General features: G+C 41.6%; 1 protein-coding gene across 10 annotated transcripts in view; it reads left to right on the top strand.

Annotated features, from left to right (window-relative positions):
• The first annotated feature begins 2,799 nt into the window (after window positions 1-2,799).
• The window catches only part of mycbp2 (MYC binding protein 2), a 66,316-nt gene continuing 44,806 nt past the window's right edge, over window positions 2,800-24,309 (top strand). For all 10 annotated transcript variants that reach the window (XM_054615337.1, XM_054615339.1, XM_054615345.1 and 7 more), the window contains exons 1-11: window positions 2,800-3,470; window positions 5,573-5,648; window positions 12,416-12,631; window positions 15,356-15,509; window positions 15,693-15,889; window positions 18,336-18,578; window positions 19,264-19,335; window positions 19,641-19,737; window positions 19,860-19,933; window positions 22,822-22,960; window positions 23,164-23,240. In XM_054615337.1, the coding sequence (XP_054471312.1) occupies window positions 3,199-3,470; window positions 5,573-5,648; window positions 12,416-12,631; window positions 15,356-15,509; window positions 15,693-15,889; window positions 18,336-18,578; window positions 19,264-19,335; window positions 19,641-19,737; window positions 19,860-19,933; window positions 22,822-22,960; window positions 23,164-23,240 (1,617 nt within the window). In that variant the 5' untranslated portion in view covers window positions 2,800-3,198. The remainder of the gene's footprint in view (window positions 3,471-5,572; window positions 5,649-12,415; window positions 12,632-15,355; window positions 15,510-15,692; window positions 15,890-18,335; window positions 18,579-19,263; window positions 19,336-19,640; window positions 19,738-19,859; window positions 19,934-22,821; window positions 22,961-23,163; window positions 23,241-24,309) is intronic.

Genomic DNA, 24,309 nt, shown 5'->3' with positions numbered 1-24,309 from the left:
GTACTCTGAATCTCAACTTGTTACCTGTATGAAAGACATCTGTCTCAATTCATTACCTGTATAAAAGACACCCGTCCACAGAATCAATCAATCAGATTCCAACTTCTCCACCATGGGCAAGACCAAAGAGCTGTCTAAGGACATCGGGGCATTACATTACATTACATTACAGTCATTTAGCAGACGCTTTTATCCAAAGCGACTTACAGGAAGATTGTAGACCTGCACAAGGCTGGAATGGGCTACAAGACCATCGGAAAGCAGCTTGGTGAGAAGGAGACAACTGTTGGTGCGATTATTCGGAAATGGAAGAAACACAAAATGACCATCAATCGCCCTCGGTCTGGGGCTCCACGCAAGATCTCGCCTCGTGGGGTATCGATGATCATGAGAAAGGTTAGGGATCAGCCCAGAACTACACGGGAGGAACTTGTTAATGATCTCAAGACAGCTGGGACCACAGTCACCAAGAAAACCATTAGTAACACACTACGCCATAATGGATTAAAATCCTGCAGCGCCTGCAAGGTCCCCCTGCTCAAGAAGGCACATGTACAGGCCCGTCTGAAGTTTGCCAATGAACAACTGAATGATTCAGAGAATGCTTGGGAGAAGGTAATGTGGTCAGATGAGACCAAAATCGAGCTATTTGGCATCAACTCAACTCGCCGTGTTTGGAGGAAGAGAAATGCTGATTATAACCCCAAGAACACCATCCCCACCGTCAAGCATGGAGGTGGAAACATTATGCTTTGGGGGTGTTTCTCTGCTAAGGGGACAGGACGACTTCACCGCATCGAGGGGAGGATGGACGGGGCCATGTACCGTGAAATCTTGGGCGACAACCTCCTTCCCTTAGCCAGGACACTGAAAATGGGTCGTGGATGATAGGTCGTGGATGGGTCTTCCAGCACGACAATGACCCAAAACATACGGCCAAGGCAACAAAGGAGTGGCTCAAGAAGAAGCACATTAAGGTCATGGAGTGGCCTAGCCAGTCTCCGGACCTTAATCCCATAGAAAATCTGTAGAGGGAGCTGAAGCTTAGAGTTGCCAAGCGACAGCCTCGAAACCTTCAGGATTTGGAGAAGATCTGCAAAGAAGAGTGGACCAAAATCCCTCCTGAGATGTGCGCAAACCTGGTGACCAACTACAAGAAGCGTCTGACCTCTGTGCTTGCCAACAACGGTTTCTCCACTGAGTCATGTTTTGTTAGGGGATCAAATACTTATTTCACTCGATCAAATGCAAATCAATTTATAACTTTTATATAATGTGATTTTCTGGATTTTTTTTTTGATATTCTGTCTCTCAATGTTAAAATAAACCTACCATAACAATTATAGATCGTTCATTTCTTTTTCTGTGGGCAAACTTACAAAATCGGCAAGGGATCAAATAATTATTTCCCCCACTGTACATACACCTATAACAAAAAAAAGAGGACATTAAATTGAACTTTGACATTAGGGAGATTCAGTAGCATTTTGGAATATACTTTGCAGAAACACGTTAAATCAGCTATTTACATAGCCAAATAACTACAATTTGCCTAAAGGGGTTTTACAATCTGTAAAGCAAACCACAACATTTGTCCTTTCACCCATGATTTTGATAATTTTGAAACCCCCCAAAAAGACACTCAAACAGGGAAAAAAATGTGAAAACCTGAGGAAGAGTGACAGAGGTGTCATCCCTCCACAAGGTTGGACAGATGTAAAACAGATGTTGTGTGTAGCCTACAGATTAGACCAACATAATACTATTACAGTATCAGGAAGATGAAGTTATGGATAGTTTGTAAACATGAAGTAAATGAATCAAACATGTATATTTATCCAGAAATATTATGTTCATTTCTGTGACACGTGCACTACCTGCACCTGTTTTCTGTGTTTACCTTTGCATTGCAGTGTGTTTCAGATTTTACCCCACAGAGGAGCTCCCAGTTTCCCCCTTTGCAGCATTCCTGCCCCCCTTCCTCCTGTCAGAAGGTAAAAAAATGTAAAAAAAAAAGTATTACTACTCTCATTAGGCCTATATTGTGCATGACAAACATATTGCATCTGCTATCTTGCCAAGTGTGAGCAACAACATGTAGCCCATATTCATAAAAAAGGTGCATATTTTGCTGTAGGTAGATAGAGCCATGGGGGCCTCAGCTGGGGCCTTCTCAGTGAAGAAGACCACTGTACCTCTAAAATGTAGTAAAAGAGGGCTGCAGCCCTTGTGCAAACTAATGAGTTGTTGTCTGAGATCAAAAGACAACATTGTACAGTTACACAGCGTTTACTGGAGAGGAAGCTACTGTGTACAGCACTAAGAGTGTACATGGTTCCACTCTCTATTTATTATGGAACAGTATGCATGCAAATTGAAATAGCAGAGAGGAACGTATGTGCTAAGAAGTCAGAGCAGTCTAAACAAAATGCAACACTGTTTTAGATGGTCAAACCGGAGCTCAGTGCTTTTTTTCCCCTGCAGTAAACGGAACATTAATCGGTTTTAAAAGTATGTTAAGTAAGTAAGATTTTAGATCAAACTGGGAGGGGCCTTAGATGGACCTTTGCAAATTAAATGTCCAGTTTCCAACTGTGCAATACAGCTTGTATGGTTCTTTATTCTAACAATGTCACTATATTTTCCACTTCCACGACTGTGGACTTGTGTTCTGAATAAAAAACTGCAGATTTTAATATATGTCTATACTGGGGGAGGTGTATTGATTAAATAAATCGGTGATAGCATAGTCGTATAAAAATATCCCGGCATGCCAGCGACGCAGCACTCATCCAGGGAGGGGAGGCATGATGGAGCTAAGATGGCAGCCCAGCTGAGGGTGCTGCCTCTCCGGGGTCAAGAAAACACTCAAGGAACGAATAATAAAAACCCATCACGACGGGGCGATTGTTGGGAATTAACGGCTTCGTTTCTGCACTTTTACAAGGAAAACGTTACTGCTTGAGAAGACATATTAACGGCAGAGGAGCACCGTGTTGACGGGGTCTGAAGAACCGTTCAGATCGGCTGCGATTTGCGCTTTTATCAACCGGGGACCGTGGATGCTAATTGTCGTATTTCTGCAACTTTGAACGGACAGATAATGTGACTTGGGGAGGATTTGATGACACATCTGATGGCTAGGTATCATCTAGCTGTGGTATCTGTTGTGTGATATATGCATTGTTCTCCTAAACGATGATGTGTGCTGCTGCGGCAGCGGCGGCCGGTGGAGGGGTTCTCCCCTCCTCGTCGCCGTCTATGGGGTTGGGTGTCCGGGTCGTTTCTGGAGCAGCAGCCGAGCTCTCCACCATCGGTTCCGGGATGGGTTCGTGTCCGACTACGGGAGCCCAGTCGGACTGTCGGACTCGGTACCAGCTTTTACTCTCAGGACGGGCTCTGGCTGAACGGTACCGGCGGATTTACACCACGGCTATCAACGATAAAGAGCAGGGGGGGAACCAAGGAAGGTGAGTGCTGGTCTGTCATCCGAGGAGCTAACTGTGCTAACGTAAGCTAGCATTAACCCTGGCTCAACGGCACGTCGGTGGACACAGCTACACCTAAACTCATAGTCAAGGTGGTGCTTTCTCTCACATCCATCCTGTGTGATCTACACCTTCCAGCTAACTGCTCCTTCTTTATGCTCACTTTGTCACTTCCGTAGCATATCGGAGCCGGCTAAGCTAACGGTGGCTCACCTTTGCTCGGGTGCTTTTGGACGTTATGTCCCGCTAAACATACACACATTGTCACTGAAACAAAGAAAATAAAGCCCATATCAACTTGAGCCATTATGACTGGAATAAATATATATGTGGCAGTATCCACAACAAGCTAGCAGGCTGTCAAACAGCATAGCATTGCTTGTGTTAGCCCATAGCTTACTCTTATGTGTTGCTAAACATTGTTAGATATTCACTGCTTTTGCTTTCTCCATCGTCTCTATCCAGTGTGATGTAGTGATCTGAGTGTGTATCTAGGCCCAACGGCGTCACTGTTTCGATAGCATCAGCCCACAGCTAAACGTAAACCAGCTATTTTATTTATCAAAGAGAAACTGGAGCTGATAACCACCATGATATGCATTTAAACTAACGATACACACATGTTGTTGTTGTTGTTGTTGTTACGTACACAAAGTGGCCCTTAAACGATGGGCATTGTAGCCTAATGGGTGAGGATGTGTTGGGAGGTGGATGAACTCATTTGCTTTTCTGGCATAAGAGGGTAATACAGTTACGTCATCCTGTCAGTCAGTCAGGTTGTGGACTAGAGGATCCGGATCATTGCAGCAATCCTCCCTCACAAACCCAATTGCTCTTCCCAACCCCTCCCCATGTACAGTCGCTTTAGGTCTTGGGTCAATACACTGCTCAAGTGTCTAACATTATACTGTTTTCATAACCAGCTCCAGGTCTGTACAAAATGAGAAAGAGCAAAACAATAAAAAATAGTGGTTCAACCTATTCATGATGTTATTTTGAATGAATGAATCTTATATGTCAGCAGTCTTTCTTAATTTATCTGATAGTGAAATATGTTGCGTACATAAGAGGTATATGTACTCTGAGAGAGATATGCAAGCTTTAGGGAACTGCTTTGGAAGCCCCTTAAAGCATGGGCCGACAGTACTTTCTCCCTCTCGTGGATTTGTTGATATTTAGCTGCTATTTTAAACATCAGATGGACATTTTTGTAAGCCTTTTTTGGTATATTGATTGTATATTGAGAGTCACCCAGGCTGTCACTGAATGCTGAAGAATCTGGATCTACATTGACAAGCGATTACAAATCAATATTCAGTTCCACTCTTGAGTTATTTAATTAAGCTATACATTTTTTTTTCTCAAACGCCAGCCCTGACAGTAAACCTACAGTACTGTTACAGATCAATAGTGCATCAAAAAACAACATATTCTTGTTAAGTAAGAAGTGTATAGAATTAATATATCAATACTATAAAACCTTTTTATGATGAATTGCTTTTCTGTATTTAGTAGAGTTTAGTAATAATGATGACTAATTCATGCACTGCCTTTCCTTTTTTATTAGTCTTTATATTTTCGGCCCCTAGCACTTGTCATTGTCAGCCTGATTTGTAAGTGAAATGAATCATAAGAAGCCAAAGTAAAACACAGATTTCTGAGAGGGTTTAAAAGCACCAAAAAAGGAATTTCTGCAGAAGCAAACTACTTCTTACTTTGGGTGTTTTTCAGGATGAGTAACAGTGCATCTAGTGACACACAGATAGTGACAAAGGGGTATACTACACTTTGGGCACAAACTTTGCCAGCTGCAAGACTCAGCCTGAAAGTGAAAGTGAGATAATCATTGAAGACATTTGAAATGGGTTTCTACCAGCTATTCCAAACAAATGAAATAAATTACTTGTTTTTAGTTCTGGCTTTAAGAATGAGTTGACCACAAGGAGCTTCATCTCCCATTCTCCTCACATCATCACATTTACATTATAAGATAAAACAAAACACTATGCTATGAGTTGTATCGTAGCCATTGCCTAAGCACACAGTATATTTTGCAATACTGAGCAATCACTCTATACTTTCAGGGGAAAGAAGGCTTTGAGTAAGAAGAAACTGAAAAGGCGACAGAAGGTCAAGTCAAAAGTCAAATCAAGAACAAAGGTAAGATATGCACTGCTGTCTAACTAATTATTACACAATAATCCACTTGTTCTTCTGTGTAATGTGACTATTTCTGTATTTATATTTGGATATTATTAATGCATATGTATGTTCATAAGTGTTATAAAGTCAAGGCTTCATTGTAGAAGACACTAAACAATTACAAAATAACCCAAATTATTAAAGCATCTTGATGAAAACACATACCATCGTTGCAGTGTTAAATTGGGAACGGGTGTAATATTTATTTGTGGGGCATAGGCATGCCTAACAGTGTCAATACTCCTTAGTTCATTTTAATTAAATATCTACATGTAGTATTTTGCATTTTCTCTTTATATTAATAAAAATAACATGACTGACGGTTTTAATTTGCAACCGTCCCAGCCTCATGTTATGCACCGATAAATCCTCACAGCCGGTTTGACTCTCTACTGGATCAAATTAACAGGTCGAGGATAAGATTAAAGATAAGGTTAGATTCCATGCAATCCTGAAGGTGTTTGGCAGGAACACATCTTGTTTGTCATCGGCGGCGTCTGGTCAGGTGCCATGAATCCCATCCACACACGCAGCCGGAGAGGTGGATAGGCGGAATGAGGCACATGGGAGTGGCTCTGGCTTGTGCATGATGGCCTGTTGCCGAGCGACCTAATGTGTTCCCCATCTCCACGGCAACAGTTGCCTGCCTCCGTCTCCTTCGTCCAAAGAGGGAACCTAGTCTGTATCTGTTGATGTGACTAAAGAAAACAAGGATAATATATATATATACATGGCTATGATAATCACATGAATTTTGAATTGAATCAGCAGCGTAACAGTTTCACACATGCACCACAAAAAACACAAATAACAGACTTAAAAAAAAAAAAAAACGGCTAAAAGTGAACAACTTATAAAAAAATCACATTAAAGCGACCGCAGATTTCGATGCAAATTGCATCAACCTAAAAATTGTCTTTTAGTGCCAGGACAAGTACATTCCATGCTCAAATGATCCTTAATCCTGTTTTTACATTAACCAGTTGATCATCAAATTACATTACTATATTATTTTATTATACTGACTCATTTCCTTGCTATTCTTCTCTGAGAAAGAAGGAGTAGCCTGCTCTGTGGTTGGGCTGTAATATTGTTAGCCGGTGTTTGGATTTTATTTCATTACAGCCACTTGGCAGGCAGAGGCAAGACAGATTAATGTGATAGTAGCAGAGATGCACTGGGGCTCTAGCTCTTTGTCATCGTTCACCTCAAAACTATCCCAGACAGCAAATCTAACGTAGACTGAGCTAGTTCTCTTCGGGTTGACTTGTTCAGTGAGTCGATGTCCTGGAAGATCTTCTATGGAGACGGAAGATGGACAATACTGGCAGGCAGGCACAAAAACGTGGGCATTTACACAGGCAGCCTCGCTGTATTTGTGTGTGTTGTTGTGCTCACTCTTGCTCTGTCAGCCTCTCAAACCGGCATCGTCAGACAAGAGTGTGGTTTGAAAGAGCCTCTTCTCCCCCTCTGTCTGCTGCTGTGCTCATAAACATGTGAGAGTGGAGTCGGAACAAAACACAGAGCATAAACACTTATCATCCTAATGAAGAGGGTGATGTAACGTCTTGTGTACGAGCAGATGTGTGATGTGATTTTTTTCAAAGACTGCAATTATGGTAACTACTTAATGGTAAAAATGATATATGCAATAGAACAGCGTGAGAAACTATGTAATATCTATATAATCAATATAGCATAATGTATCAAATGTACCCGGCAGCAGTGGTGCACTTTCAGCTTTTTCTTTCTTTTTTTATTTTATTTGTCTGTCTGTCATTGTTGCTGACTTTAATTGGGGAAAAAAAAGTTGGCAACAGTGGGCTACGTTTTTCTATCGTCTTTAAATCCAGCGTACTGTTGCTAGTTTCTCAACATTACCAACCCTAGCTCTAATACATAAGTCGTTCATGCTGTTGTCATCCCAGCATGAAATCATGATTCTGGGCCTCTCTTTGAATTCTGGGCTCCCCCCTTATTTATTGAATAACCAGAAAACATGGTTTGTCGTGTTGATCTATATCTTGATAGTTTTTGGCCATATTGGCAGCCATACCCTCACTACTCAGTGATGAGCCTAACACACTTAGCTGTTATTATGTGTTTGTTGTGTAACTTTACTCAGGTGGAGGGAGTGTGTTTCTTGTATGTGTGCTTTTTAATTGAATCACAGGAAATAACTAAGTCATTTAATTTAACAGAAACGGCACCCCCTACAAATTCCATTCATATGCAACTGATACATTGTAGAGTATATTTGATATTACCAGGATTACATCTCTCTTCAATGTGTCAGAATATTGTAATGTATCGGCAAAACATTAATTGCCACCTTTTTCAACTCATACCAGTAATATTAGTGCTTTTTGTAAAGTTAGGCATCACACTACCTCCTCCATTTAATGCTGCTAAAACCTGCATAGTAACATAATGTGTTGCAGAGGTTGAATTGAATACGATGTACTCATAACCCATGGTGCAACTATACACAGGTAATTTATTATTATTATTTCAGAGAACAATGGGGATGTGTGTAAGTGTAAGTTAGAGGGCAAGATAAATTGGTCGATCAAGTACAATTGTATACACCATTTCAATTGATTTGAAGTAAAGCAGAATAACAATGAAAAGCATTGATTTTAAAATTTGAATTATTTACCATTGTAAGGTATGAGCATTAGCTTTTTTACTGGAGTCACAGAGCTAAGCTTCCATTTCTCTGTTCGTTAAATATGCAGTGATGTTTGGAAAACCCAGAAGGTCGTTTTACTAAACTCACTGCTGCTCTGAAGCTATTTCTAGTATCCTCTTGAATCCTCAAATACTCTTTAACCCTTCTGGATGGAAAATACTACGTCTGCCGCCTGATTAGAAGTGAATTTTAACTGTTTCCTAATTAAACCAAAGATTTGTCATCGGTCAACAGAGAGACAGGAGGCGATTTTGTATAGCCAAAGATTGAGTCTGAGTTAATACAGGCATGGCTCGTCTTTAAGGCCATTAGTGATTATTGGATGACCTTTCACCATTTGAATATCCTCCTGTTAAAAAATTGCATATTTCCTCATCTGATATGGTGGTGCAAAAGTGAGCTTGAGCCTCTGCTTTGGACGACACCACTTTTCTTTGTCTTTTTCCATAAAGGCAGCAGGTTGAAATGTGTATCCGTCTAAGTGCGGCCGGGGACTCTATAGCAGCCCTCTCCAAAGCTTTTAGATGGCCATTAAATCATCAGCGCAGACAGAAACACAAAAGGAGCCATGAGATGACCAGCATGTTTGAGCTATGGGTTGGTGCTGTTACAAAGTGAGAACAAACCACTAAACATCAGCAGGTCGTCAGGCTTTGCATAGCTGCGTATGCCTCTGCTTATGTGCATCATGACATAACTTAAAGGAGAAACTTTCAGTATACAGTTTCTGATGGTTTGTTCTGTTTTCTAGTGAAACCTGTCAAACAACACCTGGCAGCCTCATGCTCTGTTTGTATGAAGATATGATTTATCAGATGCAGTGGAACTTATCTGAAACAGTTCACTCTAATCATACAAATCTATCACAAACAACTGAAGGCGTAGAGTTGGAAAGAAGTGGATGTACAGCAGACAGGGAGGGTCTGTTGTGCGATGCTATCGAGTTGAATAAGTAACTGATAATAATAATAATCAATCCTTTATTAGTCCCACAATGGGGAAATTATTTCTCTACATTTAACCCATCCCGGAGGAGCAGTGGGCTGCAATGAAGCGCCCGGGGAGCAACTTGGGGTTAGGTGTCTTGCTCAAGGACACCTCGGCATGTTGCCGGTAGAGGGGTTTGAACCACCAACCTTGTGGTTACGGGACAAGCGCTCTACCTCACGTGCCACAGCCGCCCCAAATGATGCAGGTCTTCTAGAATTAACATTTTTACTGGATTGAACAGACCAGAATTTGATAATAAAGATGAGACAGTTTGTGTTGCTCAGAAAAACAACTTATTTTGTAATGACCGAGTGTGTTCCTGGAGGATTGATCTATAGATCTACACATACAGATGAGCTGTCGGTTGCACAATAATTAAAATGACAGCAGCTATTACTTGGCTTGTACCTTACCTTATAAATTATAGGTATATTCACATTATTTATTCCTGAAATAAGTTCATTTTTTTTTTTGTATTTACAAAAAAAGAAATCAAACAAACATATGATAACACCAGGAGACAACAGTTAAATTTCACTGTGTATGTTTTAGCAAAAGTAGGTTCCAAATGTGTTTTTTAGATCGGTGTTTTGTTTACATGAGAATGGCAGGTGCTGCCTTTACTTTGTGTTTTCTACCACTTTAACAATACTGCTGGCTTCTAATACGTTACAGAGACTCCTACACACACACACACACACACACACACACACACACACACACACACACACACACACACACACACACACACACACACACACACACACACACACACGTTGTTAAGGGCCAAAACATTAAGCTTCCTATGTCAAACACTCAGCTACATCATGTAATATTTTGGTCTCTACTGTACCCTTAGTTTTGCCGCCATGTCCCAGTAAACTCATTTTTCTCTTTCTTACTTTACGGGTTTGGCTTTTATGGGTTTTAGCATCTCTTTTTTTCAATCGTCTGAAGTGCGCTCTCATGTCAAAGTGGACGCTGCCCGGCCACTTGGTCACAAATGCTTCTTTAGCAGTGAGACAGGAGTGCAGTGGACAGTAGCGTTGGATGAGAGGGCAGCTAATATACTCCCCACAGGTTTGAGCCGAGAATGGATGACCTTTCTCCGCAAATAGATGACATCACCCTCTGTGATTGGGATGCCAAAAGCGCAACACTGCAAAAGAGGCCGGATGGATCAATAGGATTCTCCAGAGGTTGCCTCAGGACTGTAGTTAACAATGCTTTGATGGGATGGAGAAAGCTCATCAATGAGTTGCTTTATCAAGTGTGTGGAGTGTAGCTTCTCTGATCATAATGCCTATTTAGATGTAAGTGCTTGAGCTTTGTTGTAAGGATTTTATTGTTAATCTCCTTTTGTCTTATCTACCTCATTTATATAAAGGATGGATATAAAGGAATACAAATACAACAATACCTCTAACTAAACCCCTAAAATTACCATTGAAGTGGCTTTTTCCGATTTTTCACGACAACAATTAATGAAATGACAGTGTGAAAATAATATGTCAATGTGCAATGGGATGGACCAAATTTGAATAAACCCAAAATAATGTTTTTGTCTCATTTTTTTAACAGTTTGGGGAAAATGATTTACACTTATCCTTAGAGCCTCAATTGGGAAGATGAATAACCCCACAGAAAACCTTTTTAATGAAGGGAGAATCTCCTAAATATAGCTCAAGATAAGATCACATTTTCCATGCTGATTCATCGGTTGTCATTCGGCTCTTTTCTACTGTAAAGAAAATCAGCTGTTTCGTTTTCATCTTACTGCTTTTTTGTACTCTAAAAGATATCTTTTAAAGCGTTGGTACCTTTTTAATTCCTGTAAGGTTAAACTTGAACACAATCCTTTTTTTTCTTTTTTCTCTCTGGTTATGTAAAATGTTGGGTAAGCCATTTTGTAACAGGGAAGGCTATGTTGAGCTGATCTTGAAATGGGTAAACACTCGCCCAGCCCACTGTGTACAAAAGGGAGCTTCCAGAGGAGTCGGAGCAAAAGCGAGGAGTCCTTTCATGCCATAAATGTGTCACTGACTAGACACAGAGACACAACTGACGGTGTAAAGACTGACACTCCTGACATGTTGATGTTATATAACTTTGTTTAGTCAAATAAAACCGCTAACATCTGCCTAGAGTCCTGGAGGTTCAGGAACCTCTGGCTCTGAGGACTTCCACATAGAGCCGGATGAGAAATCACCCCACTTATCGTGGTCAGTGGGCACGACTTGTTTTGGTTAGGCGCGTCTTATGTGGACGAGCACTGGAATTGCCTCTTAAGCAACTGCATGAGTCATGAGCAGTCAAGAGACCCAACCCAAAGAGAACGATTTAAAGCTGCCTGTCCATGTGACACAATGTCAATAACCCATGTTATAAAAGCTGAAGCCCATACTTTTTACAAAATAATGATCAGCTCCATAGAGATCTGATTAGAACATGCTTACTGCTCTGTCAATATCCAGCCACTGCTTTTGTCTGCAAGACATTATGCTGTCGGTCCAGTCACTTTGTTTCATATCGTTTTAAATTGTGTCTTAAAGGTGATTTTTAAAAAGTCAATTTTCGATACTTCGATGTTAAAGTTACTGTGAGGAACTTTTAACTGATCATGAAACGGTCTCCATGTAATACTGATGCTTCTACGTGACCTACATAAGTAAACAAGACCATCAGCGAGAAGACTGTTTAGTTCTATATCGTTATTCTTAATGCTTGTCATTGATTCCATCAGTTCGGATTTGGCGCAAAATCATGCAGGTTCACCAAATAGACAGCTTAGACTCTAGCAGGGCCTCCAGCAGCAACACCCCCCCCAACACAAAACAGAAGTTCCTTGTAGTAATTTTAACGACATTTTAAGTGGCCCAAGAAAACCGAACTTCAGGTGTAAACACAACAGGCTAGATCTTTACAATAGGATATTCCCCTTAAGAATGGACATTGCTGTTTATAAACAATCATAGGGTGTGCTATATAGCTACACAAAATATATCATACTTGCTGACCACCCCCACTCTCTGTTTTTCCACAGGCCGAGAGTCTAGATGGAGCCCTCTGCGTGCCGGACATCAAGCTGCACAGCAACCCATCTGCATTCAATGTCTACTGCAACGTGCGGCACTGTGTGCTGGACTGGCAGCAGAGAGAGGCCTCCCTAGTGCTGGCCTCCAGGAGCTCGGTGCAGAGCGGCGATTCCGACAGCGAGGAGGAGGAGGAGTACCGCGAGCCGGCCGTGAAGCTGCCAAAGGTATGAGCAGCAGGGCGGTGTTGGCCGCTGATGTGTTGGTGGCGGAGCTGGGTATCAAGGTGACAGCCAGGCTGTGCCTTTTATCTTAGGGGTACAACGATCTGTTATCTCCCTGGGCTGGAATGTAGGACTTATTATTATTATTATTATTATTATTATTATTATTATTAGAGTCACTTTACAAAAGGTATTTCACAGGAAAATCCCAAAGTGAAGTAGTGGTTTAAGAGAAGAAAATCATTAGGCTAAGAGAGATAGTGCTTTTTTCACTAAATAATAAATTGTGCAGTTGAGTGTTATGGGCTACCACTATAATTTTAACTAATCAAATTGTGATGATGTACTCGAATTCAAGATCGATATCAATTATTATTCAGGCAACTTGCTACCTTGGCACTCTCTCTATAAAACCTGCTACAGGAGCCATATCCACCATTATGAATATGAGGTTAGCTGTCATCTTATCACCCGTGACGTTCTTAGGAATCGCTCTCGCTCTCGCTCTCTCTGTGTGTCTCTCGCTCTCTCTCGTCTGGGTGCTGTCCAGAGGAAAAACACAATTCTAGATATCCGATTTGATGACGATAATTGTTTTGGGATTGCTTGTGTCAGCCCTAGTGGCCACCTCATGTTGCACTTGCAAAATCAATATTTACATTGTGTTGATAAATCAAAATTGGTGCTTTTTAAGCAGACAAAGAATGTCATTAGCGCCACCGCTGAAACCGCTCCCTGGTGTTGGTGAAGGCGGGACAAACACCAATTCTCTTGCCTTACTGGTGTCTCACATGATAATAATTTCAAAAAAACAAAATAGGGGGCTTGTTTGCAAGTGGCACAGGTGCTCCTATTTGTAATGTTAAGTAGCACTGTCTCCAAAAATGGTCAAAAAATGCGCATTCTGGAGCACATGATGGGGGTGATCCCTTCAAATTAAATGAATTATTCCCCACTTTTCTTTATCTCTCATGCACTTGTTGGTTTTAACTAAGGCTGAGTTTAAAAAAAGATCCGATTTCAATTCATAAAATCCTGAGATAGATCTTTTAATGTATGAATTTTTCCCGTGGATGTGTGAAGCTTTAACCCGGTAGTCACTAATTGGAAGGTGGACTGCCGTTTTGAAGCCAAGCTGTTACCATCTTGTTTTTTGTCTATTGCCATCTTGTTATTTTTTCAACCAGCAGTGACAGGGGAGGGCGGCCACAAATGCTGAACAGGAACTGAACTGAAAACACCATGTGAAAAGGGTTAACATTTTAAAACAAAATCACTGACAGAAACTCCCAGACCGGTTACCTGTCAATCACAAGGAAGCCCGCCCGGTCTGTTTGACTCTAAATGGAGCATCATTTACTAAAGGAACATCATGCTGTATTGAAGAAGACTTGAAACTAGAGATTGAGACCATAAACTCATGTTTACAATGTTTACTGAGGGAATAAATCAAGAGAGAAGTAGTGTAATTTTCTCTTAGACCTCCATGCAATCAGACTTCTTTTTATCAAACCAGAGGAGTCGCCCCCTGATAGCCAGCGAAGTGAATGCAGGTATAAGGCACTTCGGCAATATCTTCACCTTTTAGACCTGGTGTTTTTTTCCCTTTGGTTCTTCACGCAACAAGATCTGGCCATGTGAGAGAGCAGTGAACCTTGGTGAAATCGAAACATGCTTCTAGCTGCTTTACGGAAACCACCACCAAGCCTAAAGGCAGATGTCTGGTTGCATTTTGGATTTAAAAACTACAAAGACAGATATGGAAGATGTGTAAATTTGAGGTGAAATATTTTGGAAATAGCAAGTCAGTTAAGTTGCACTTAATTACGCTGACTGCTTTAGTGTGTTCATGTTAAACAGAAAGTAAATAAATGTAACTGCTTTGGGATTCATTCATATTTTTAATAATAAACCAGGTTAGGGTTCCTTCTACAATTTGCAGCCTCAATTCTCTGAGAATCTCTTTGATATCAATCTAAACTAAAACAGTAACTAAAACATTCCTATTTGAGATGATATTGAATTGAATCAGAAAGCGACTCTTGTTGGGACTTTGTGAATTGCAATGGAATTGATCCAGGAAACCAGCCCTACTTAAAACTCGTTCCGTAGTCCTAAAAAAAAGCTTGCTCCTACAGTCACAAAGCCTTGTCAAAGTATCTCACTTACATCCATTTAACAAGCTTAAAGATCAATAATTTCTAGTTTTTGGTGTACGGTATTGTTTTGTTACATCTTTTCCACTTGGTGTTATCTTATGTACTGTTTCTGTTTTATTGTTACAAAGCAAGTTCCTCACAGAGATCTGAGGAAACATTGGAGCATCATTTGATTCACTAACAAGCCACAGTGATACGGCATCCTTTTTCTAGGCCAAACTCCTTCTCCCGTGGGTTAACGTGTTGTTAATAGTGGATGTTGAAGCCAGCGGTAGTAACTGTACATACTGTGGACCTCCTCCTCCACAGCTAGATGAAAGTTGTTTTACTGTAGGATGATGAGGACATGTCATTGCAAGAAAACATCAACCTCAAGCCTCTTTTTTTTTATTAGTTTAATTTAGCAAATGTAAACCTCAAGAGAACGGTTGTTTTTTTTAAACAACTTCAGTAAGTTTCATCTTTTATTTTGCTGTATGAAGTGGCATCCCAGCTGTTTGGCAAGACGCTGGCTTGTGTTCATTGGCTCACAGAAATCTCCTTCTTTCTGTGTGTGTGCTCGGTTCAGATCATTGGCATCGGCCTGTGCGGGGTGTTTGAGCTGATAAAAGAGACTCGGTTCTCTCACCCCTCTCTGTGCCTGCGGAGCCTGCAGGCCCTGTTGGACATGCTGCAGGGACAGCAGCCCGAGGGCTTTCAGACCGAGCCTCCTGATGTGCTGGGTAAGGCTGAGCATGTTTGTGAAGCTTCAAATGTTTTATTGACCCTATAGATATGTGGTTGCAACCTAAAGATCATTTTGAGAGTGTGGTTAGTTCTTGTATTGCAATATGTGTGTTTCAGCCTGATTTTTGTTTCTCTTTTCACTGACGTCTAACGTGCCCTCCACCTGTGCGCCTCCTCAGAGTCTCTTTTCCAGTTGTTGTTGGAGACCACGGTCCGGAGCACGGGACCAAACGACCCGACGGGACAGGCCATCACTGCTCTGTCCTGCGCCTGCCTCTTCAGTCTGGTGGTGGCCTGGGGAGACACCGGCAAAATCCTGCAGGCCGTCTCGGCCATCCTCACCAACAACGGCAGCCACGCCTGCCAGACGATACAGGTAATTAACCAGTTTCAATCAAATAGACTGCATTTGACAACAGGATTGTGTTCTTCATCTTCATTTTTGCATCTCTGCTCTTCATATGAAAACCACATGATGACAGAAGATAAATACTAGTCAGCCCAAAATGTGCTTGACTTTCCTGGCATCTTACCCCCTGTTCAGATCACTATCTTACGTTTTAACAGACATCTTTATCTTGGAAGAGGAATTCCAGGGGTTCCTGATGTTTTTATTCGTTGAGGCACAAAGCTGGAATGACAATGGACCTCATGAAAGAACATTTTTTAAAATCTTATCTTAACTGTCTTCCTACTTGTTTTGGTGCGGTGGGCTTGTACGAGTGAACCGTGTTACATTCAGCAAACGCTTCTAACTTCGGATAACTGTGTAAAGGACCAGCCTATAGGCCACGAATGCCACCTGTGCGCACATGAGCAAGAATTGTTAATTGGCTTCATGAACTCCCAATAATACCATTATAACGCTATCCTTCCTCCCCTCAGTGTTCTACTCTGAAAGCGTTCAGAGATCCATAAAGGAAAGTCTATCATTTTAAACGGCGTCAGCAGCCGAATTAAGGGACCAGCTGAAGCCGAGGAACTGTAAAAATATACAGAGTGCTGTAAACGCTGTGTCACCCGAGGGTCTTACTGTCAAGAAGAAATGGTTCCATATGAAAAATGACTGAAACAAAAGGGGGTCAAATCATTTAAGATTTTCATATTGATACATTTATGTTATACAATAGTATCAATAGCCAATTTAAATTAACGGTGACACCAATAGGCTGAATGAATACATTTATATTATATAAGCCTAAAATGTTGAATTGCAGAGTCGAACAGGATTATGTCAACATAATTATGAAGTGTAATTTATAGGGTTTTCAATCTCAAAATTGCTTCAAAGTAATGAAATATACAATCCATAGGGAAAACTAATGTCACGTGACTCCTACGACAGGTCTGGACCCGTTCATTGTGTTTGTGCCTATGAGAAAATTCAAAATAGAAGAAAACTAGCGACTGCGGCAGGGATTCTTGCACTTTTCCCACATCCCCAATTGAACCTAACTGAATTATGTTTTGTCATGTTCAAACCAGCTTCCCCAGGAAATGTGTACATCTCTATTTTTTTCCTGCAGCTTACCAGAAATGCTTGGGTCACCAAAGTGCACTGTAGAAGGATAACGTAACCTCTGGCTCTGCCATGCACTTCCTTTTGAGCAGGGAGACTCAGCAGTGTCTGGATGGCACAAATTGAGTTTTGGAAAATGTCAAGCCACTCTGACTCTACCCTGCACTGCATTCTGACGCCAATTCAGTCTGTTGGCTTTGGTCTGAAGCTTGTCCTTCTCTCCTCTTTTTGTTTCATTTTTAATACATTTTTGTATTGCTTCCGCATTGAATCAAAACTGCTTTTCTAGGACTTAAGAAGTGACTTAAACAGTAAGCACGTTTTATTTTTTGTGGGAATGCTGTGTGACCATAAAAATGTTTCAACTTTTACCTGCATGCAGATAAAATCCCCACTCCTGACCAAGGCTGCAGAGAGCCTCACACATTTATCCCCCACAGTCTACAGGCCTCTGTGTATGTGTGTGTTTTTGTTTCCTGGTTCCTAGTTCCTCATCGCGTCGGCATTGACTGGACTGTGAATCATCACAATAGCAGGAGTACTTTCTCTCTCTCTCTCTCTGTCTGTCTCTCTCTCTCTGTCTGTCTCTCTCTCTCTCTCTGTCTGTCTCTCTCTCTCTCTCTCTCTGTCTCTCTCTCTCTCTCTGTCTGTCTCTCTCTCTCTCTCTGTCTGTCTCTCTCTCTCTGTCTGTCTCTCTCTCTGTCTCTCTCTCTGTCTGTCTCTCTCTCTCTGTCTGTCTTCTCTGCCTGTCTCTCTCTCTCTGTCTGTCTCTCTCTCTCTCTCTCTGTCTCTCTCTCTGTCTGTCTCTTCTCTCTCTGTCTGTCTCTCTCTCTCTCTGTCTCTCTCTGTCTGTTCTCTTTCTCTCTTCTGTCTGTCTCTCTCTCTGTCTGTCTCTGTCTCTCTCTCTCTCTCTGTCTCTCTCTGTCTCTCTCTGTCTGCCCTCTTTCTCTCTCTGTCTGTCTCTCTCTCTCTGTCTGTCTCTCTCTGTCTCTCTCTGTCTGTCTCTTCCTCTTCTTTCTTCGAGCGGGAAGTGTGGGTTTATGTGCAGTATGTGTCTGTGTATTTGTGTTTGTTTGCACGTGTGTGAAGGGTGAGACCAGTGAAGTGTATGTTTTGTAAAGGATGTGAGAAATGTGTGTGTGGGAATGCACAGCAGAGAGAGCAAATATGAATGGATTCGACTCAGTCGGCAGCAAAGGCCCCTGGTGCATGGTTTACCTCACAAAACACACCCCATAATGTCCCCGTAGAGGTTTGCAGTTCTGCTAATTTCCACCCTCCTTGTCCCTTTTCATCTCACCAGGTGCCCACCATACTGAATGCCCTACAGAGGAGCGTACAGGCAGTCCTGGTGGGGAAGATCCAGATCCAGGACTGGTTCGGGAACGGCATCAAGCGCGCCGCCCTCATGAACAAGTGGATCCTGAAGGAGGTGGCCATCGACGAGGACGAGCGCTGCCTTCTGCAGACCGATGGCTCCTTCCTGTACTTGCTCTGCAAGGACGGACTCTACAAAGTGGGCTCCGGATACAGTGGCACCGTCAGGGTACGTGGCACTCAAAAGCTGCATGTTGCAAACTGTTGTGTGACAACCACATTGTCTCCCAGGTTTGGGGGCTTTGGATGGGTTTATGAGTTGATATAATTCTCTTAATTCTAAAATAAATAAACCATTAAACTGGATTATTTATATACAAATGACTGTCACAAATCTTAAAGAGGCTCAGGAAAACGTTCACATTTTAGAGATACATGGGTTAGCAACTATATACTCTGTTGCCAGTTTATTAAAGACACCAGGCTGAAACTCATGCAGTCTTATCCAGCAGTAAATCCTAAATTCATGAAGGTTATTATCAGTTTTTTGTACCGGTGTTGATTTTGAAGGATGTAGTTTGTGTTGCTGTTGAACTTAATTTATACTGACAGGTGTCTCTATTATTTTTTCCAACCCATCTATATAAATAAGGGCAGGCTAAATAACAGAAGGGCTCTCTAGCAGAGAACACTGCTACTAGGCAACCATAATACTGCTTTAAAACAGAATACTCTCACTTTAAAGAGGTTAATGACTTTGATACATGCTGATTAAAACAATGTTTGTGTGTTTCTGCCAACATTAAATGCCAATTATTGTAGTTGTCAGCTGACTTTTCATCTGCCAACATTACATTAAAGGCTTGTCAGTGTCTGTGTTCGTCTGCTCATCTGTTCTCATCAATGCCTCACAGGGCCACGTGTACAACTCCACCTCTCGTACAAGGAACCGAAAGGAAAAGAGATCATGGCTGGGATTTGCTCAGGTTGGTAGTGGAGCTTTCATCAAGATGCTCCTCACATACATTTCAGTGACGTGGCTTTAAAAATGCTTTGAGTATGCAAAAAAGATTTAAGTGGTGTTTTTTATTTGTAGGCAGTGCTTAGTTTGGTGTTAGACCCATGAATCTTAACAACTGTTAACTGTGTTTCTTTTTAAATGCTGATGTGTTGTTAAAATACAGTATCATCTTCATCATTATCAAAAATATGTGTAGGTAAGCTGTTAGGCTTCAGTTAGATCTAGTCCTTATGTCTGTCGATCAGCAGCAGTGTTTGTTTGTGTCTTCAGGGGTACTTGTTGTATCGGGACACAAGTAGCCACAGCATGTCGGCCATCAAGATCAACCCTGAGACTCTGGAGCAGGAGGGGACCATCACCATGCCAGGTTCTAAGAAAACACTTTTTGGGCTTTTTAAAAAAACAAAAAACAAAACCTCTTGAGAGGGAAGTTCTCTAAATTCCTAATAACAAATGATTGCGTATTATTCCCTTTGCTTCTCTTTGCAGGTCAACATTCAGACGGACAGAACATCATCTTCACAGACGGAGAGTACATCAACCAGATCGCAGCCTCCAAAGACGTACGTCTAATTCTACTGCTCTTCATCCCGATGACAATAACAGGGTTCATCCTTCTGAGGCATTTTTAATGTGAAATTTAATCGGTATCCGCTTGGGAAGTCCGCAGTGATTTGTTTACATGTGTCATTGAACCCTGTACTGCGCTTGTCTGCTGGAACCATAATGAAAGTAGCTGCCTCTATTATTCATTCTGAAATACTGTTAAATTCCATCTAAGAGGTCCAGAATGTGAGTAGCGTCATTGACTTACCCCGTGTGTCTAGACGAAAGCTTCGGGTCACGTCACTGAAACAATTGTTCTTTAGTGGTTCCGTCTTTTGAAAGCGCCAAACGGCAAAAGAGCAGCCAGCCACATTTGTCTGTAAAGCTCTCCTGGGTCATCCTGATCTGTCATTGTATGTATTGAAGTAATCTATCAATACTGAACCTACATTACATAGCCAGAGGCTAAACTTGCAGTTTACAAAAGCAATTTGTTGGTCTGGAACTTTTAAAGAGGACTTTTATTGATGTACCACTACTCAAAACGCTTTACACATATAACAATACAGAATCAATAAATAAACAGCAATAAATGAGAAAACACCCCATCGGGAACAATACAATCAAAGAACAAGGTCAGATCATAAGAAAATAAAGATAATATGATAAAGGTTTAGTATGATAACTTATGAAATGATCTTATCATTAAATACGTAGTAAATTGTAGTAAAGTAGCATTCATTTATCGAGCATCTGCCTCGTGTTTACCCGTGTATAGTATAAAAAATGGAGACGTAAATAAAGGCCTCAGGTCGCGGTTACGCTTTTGAGAAGCAGCTGAGAGGCGAGCCGGCAGAAAGCTGGTGTGGACAGCTGCAAAGATTAAGGTATAAGGTATCCGTTAAGTCAGACATGCGAGTGACAAACACGTCCCGATACGCTAGACGCGTGGTAAGTCATCCTGAGCAGCAGTTAAATTATAGGCTGGAAGAGTCGATCTCATTGTCCACGTTTGTGAGCAGTTGTCCCTACTGAGAGAAACGCAGAGACCATGTTTTTATGGTGCCATTCGTCGGTAACACAAACACACACAGTAGTGCTATCAAACCCTTTCCTGCTCTTCAACTGTCACCTATTTTTCCTCCTGTGCTACCCAGTAAGCTTTCATTCAATGTACGCTCCCCTCATGAAAACCAAATTGTTTGTTAGTCAAATTAAGGCTAGCTGTTCCTCGTGTACTGCCCCGTGAAGCATCTGTCACTTCCCCTAGTGTAAAGGCCTCAGCCTCTCTTTCTCTCAGCTGATCACTAGCTGTGCCACAGAGAGGGGGGGGTAGCTGTGTCTGTGTGTGATGCCTTTTATGTGGGTGTGGCACCAGATGTGGGTTTTCTCCAGAGAGTTTAATCTCTAAAGCAGTTATCTGCATAAGCACTATGTAATGTGAGTGGGGGAGGGGAAAGTGTGAAATCCATATAGCTGCAGTCGCAACTAGCCTGATAGCAGTCTGTAGGCTAATCAAGGGGGTGGGATATTGTGCGGGGGGATGACTCCTCAGAAGCTACTTGCATTTTTTTCTTTTCTTGTGAGCAGTCAGCAAATGCAACCACAGCGCAGACCACTTAACGGTTGTGGAAAACCACATGATTCACACACCGAGGGGGGTTTCCATTGCTGGGAAGAGGAATAAGACGGGTATAAGGGTGAACTGTAGGAGGACAGGGGGATAGGCAGAGGAGGAAGGTAACGTGTAGGGAGGGAGGAGGAGGCAGTACTGGCCAGAAGATAGAGGTACTTATTTAATGATGAGAGTGGCACATGTGGTCCACTCTGCAGGAGTCACAGCACAATAGTTGAGTGTGTCATCATTACCACACCGTAGAAACCAGACCATCCCCACGCTGCTCTTCATCCTGTCCTACACCCATGTTGTCACCAAATTATTTCCTTGTTGTGTTCCTCTCTTTACTCTGTTCCTCCCCCCCATTGTAAATTGCCCCCCTTTTTCCAGTCACGACCCCTGCAGTCTGACTAGCCCACATCTCTGGCAGTTGCATCATCTGTTATTTGCCCTGCATTGAGTCAGAGGCTGCATCCACGCAGTTACGTTTTTAAAATGCACAGCTTTTGCTGTTTGAAACCCTTTTGCCCTAAAACGGAGACTTTTGAAAACGCTGTCAAAGCCATTTTAGTTAGAAAACTCCCGGGGTTGCGTTTTGTTATCTGGACGGGCAGAAACTAAGACCTCTGAAAACGATGGAAAGGACACCCTATTTGCCACAAAGCTTCCTCACCTGATCTGTGACGCCCCTGTCAAAACGAACCTGGATCTACCAGTGGTTCATTTCAACTTGGATAACAGCTTACAAGTGTTGTGTGTTATAGATCACACCCTTAACGGTGGTGTTAGAATAAATGGAGCAACAGTTGATAAACGTATTCATGACTCCAGGTCGTAATCAAGTGTTTATCCAATGCATATGTAGTGGATTACCTAATTCCCCACTAAAGTCAATCACACATGTAGAGTCAAGTGATTTGATGTCCACAGTGTGTCCCCAACACACATTATTGTGATTTGAAGAAATAATTTGACATTTTGGGAAATATGCTTATTTGCTCTTTTGCCGCCCTCATTTCTGTACACTAAATATTTATATTTTGTGTACAGACATGTGAGTGGGGATATATCTTCTTTTGTCATTCATGGCAAGAAAAGAAAGGAGCAATTTATTACTCAAAATGTAACCTTTTCCTTCAAGAGCTTGATTTGCTCTGATCGTCACATTCAGTGAGCTGAAGTGGAGATATCTTTTGATTAGGGGACTTCCTGTATCCTTAAATTGTCTGCGTCATGAAACTAAACAGTGAAACTTAACAGTGTTTCCTTCCGCCCCGACTCCTGCAGGATGGTTTCGTGGTGCGGATCTACACCATGAGCTCAGACCCGGCCCTGCAGCAGGAACTGCAGCTGAAGCTGGCAAGGAAATGTCTGCACGCCTGCGGCATCTCTCTGTTCGACCTGGAGAAGGATCTGCACATCATCAGTGAGTGATGAAAATATGCTTATATCTGTGTAAGGCTGTGGGTTTGGACATTTTTCATATGCATTTGTACACCTACTACATGTGTTTGTGTCTACAAGGTTGCAAATATGTCATGAAATGGATAGAAACACAAATGGAAAGTAAAACATTTTTTTTTTCCAAACTTCCCTCATTGTGTATTTTTCTTAATGTTGTCCTTTCAGGCACAGGCTTTGATGAAGAGGCAGCGTTGCTTGGAGCAGGCAGGGAGTTTGCTTTGATGAAAACTGCCTCGGGAAAGGTGAGAGTGAAAAATCTTATCTGCCTAAATAGTTTAACAAAAAAACGCCGGAACAGTCAACCTGTTCCGGCGTTTTGACCGCTGAGCTTTAACAACTTTGCCGCTAATGACACTTTAGAGGACGAATGTAGTAAAAAAATGAATTGTTTCTGCATGCTTTTTCTTCCTTCTTTTCTTCACACTGGCCACATGAAGCCCATCGTATAAAACCAAAATTCCCTTTGTCTCGTAACATCTTTATGTAGTTAACAGCATTCAGATTTTCCTGGTGTGGCTGCACTAAACTAAAGCATCACAATAAGATGTCTCTTCTTGTTTTGGATATATTTGGTGGCCCTCTAAGCTATTTGCCTTTTAAATAAATCAGAATAAGGGAGCTGTATTTTTTTGGGGGGGATGTCTCGTAGACCACGAGACATCCACAGCATTGTTTATTGTGCTCTGGACCCAATTCTTGTTAGTTTTTATATGCATGTTTAGCCTATACAGTGACCTCTCTGCTTGAGTAACTGGAAGTATTTCACCCAGCTAAGCATCAGCTCTGACTGACAGTGTAATGTCAACTTTCTGGGAAAAACACTGTGGCCCACTGCAAGTGAAGCATTCTATGTTTCTGAATATATAGAAATACCAACGTGAAATAATAGGTATTAAAACATTAAACATTATAGACACTTTGTGTACAGAGGAAACCACTTGGTGAACCGCAACTCCCCTTAGTGAAGCTATTGGAGGTGTGAATGCCAGAAAAAGACGTAAAGGCAGCCTGCACGTTGCAAGTGGTCGTGGCTCTTGGTAGTGCACCTCTAAATTAGTAACTGGCCACACGATCAGAGCTTTTCAGATGTGACTGTAACAAATAGTTCACTGATAAAAGCGCTATTGATCGGAGGACTTTACATTTTTTAACTGCTTTAGAAACCGGAGTTCTTAAAATACTACATTTGAGATTGTTTTTTTTTTTTATACTTCCTTTAATACTTGGCTTCTTTCTTTACATGCCTTCTATAAAGTAGGTAGAGTAGTCCACAAATATTTTTCGGAGAATAATGCAACAAACAGCATGTTC

The sequence above is a fragment of the Anoplopoma fimbria genome, chromosome 16 (assembly GCF_027596085.1).
Source record: "Anoplopoma fimbria isolate UVic2021 breed Golden Eagle Sablefish chromosome 16, Afim_UVic_2022, whole genome shotgun sequence".
In the NCBI taxonomy this organism is placed as follows: Eukaryota; Metazoa; Chordata; class Actinopteri; order Perciformes; family Anoplopomatidae; genus Anoplopoma; species Anoplopoma fimbria.
Note: the sequence above shows the minus strand (reverse complement) of the source record. Positions and strands in the feature narration are given on the sequence as shown.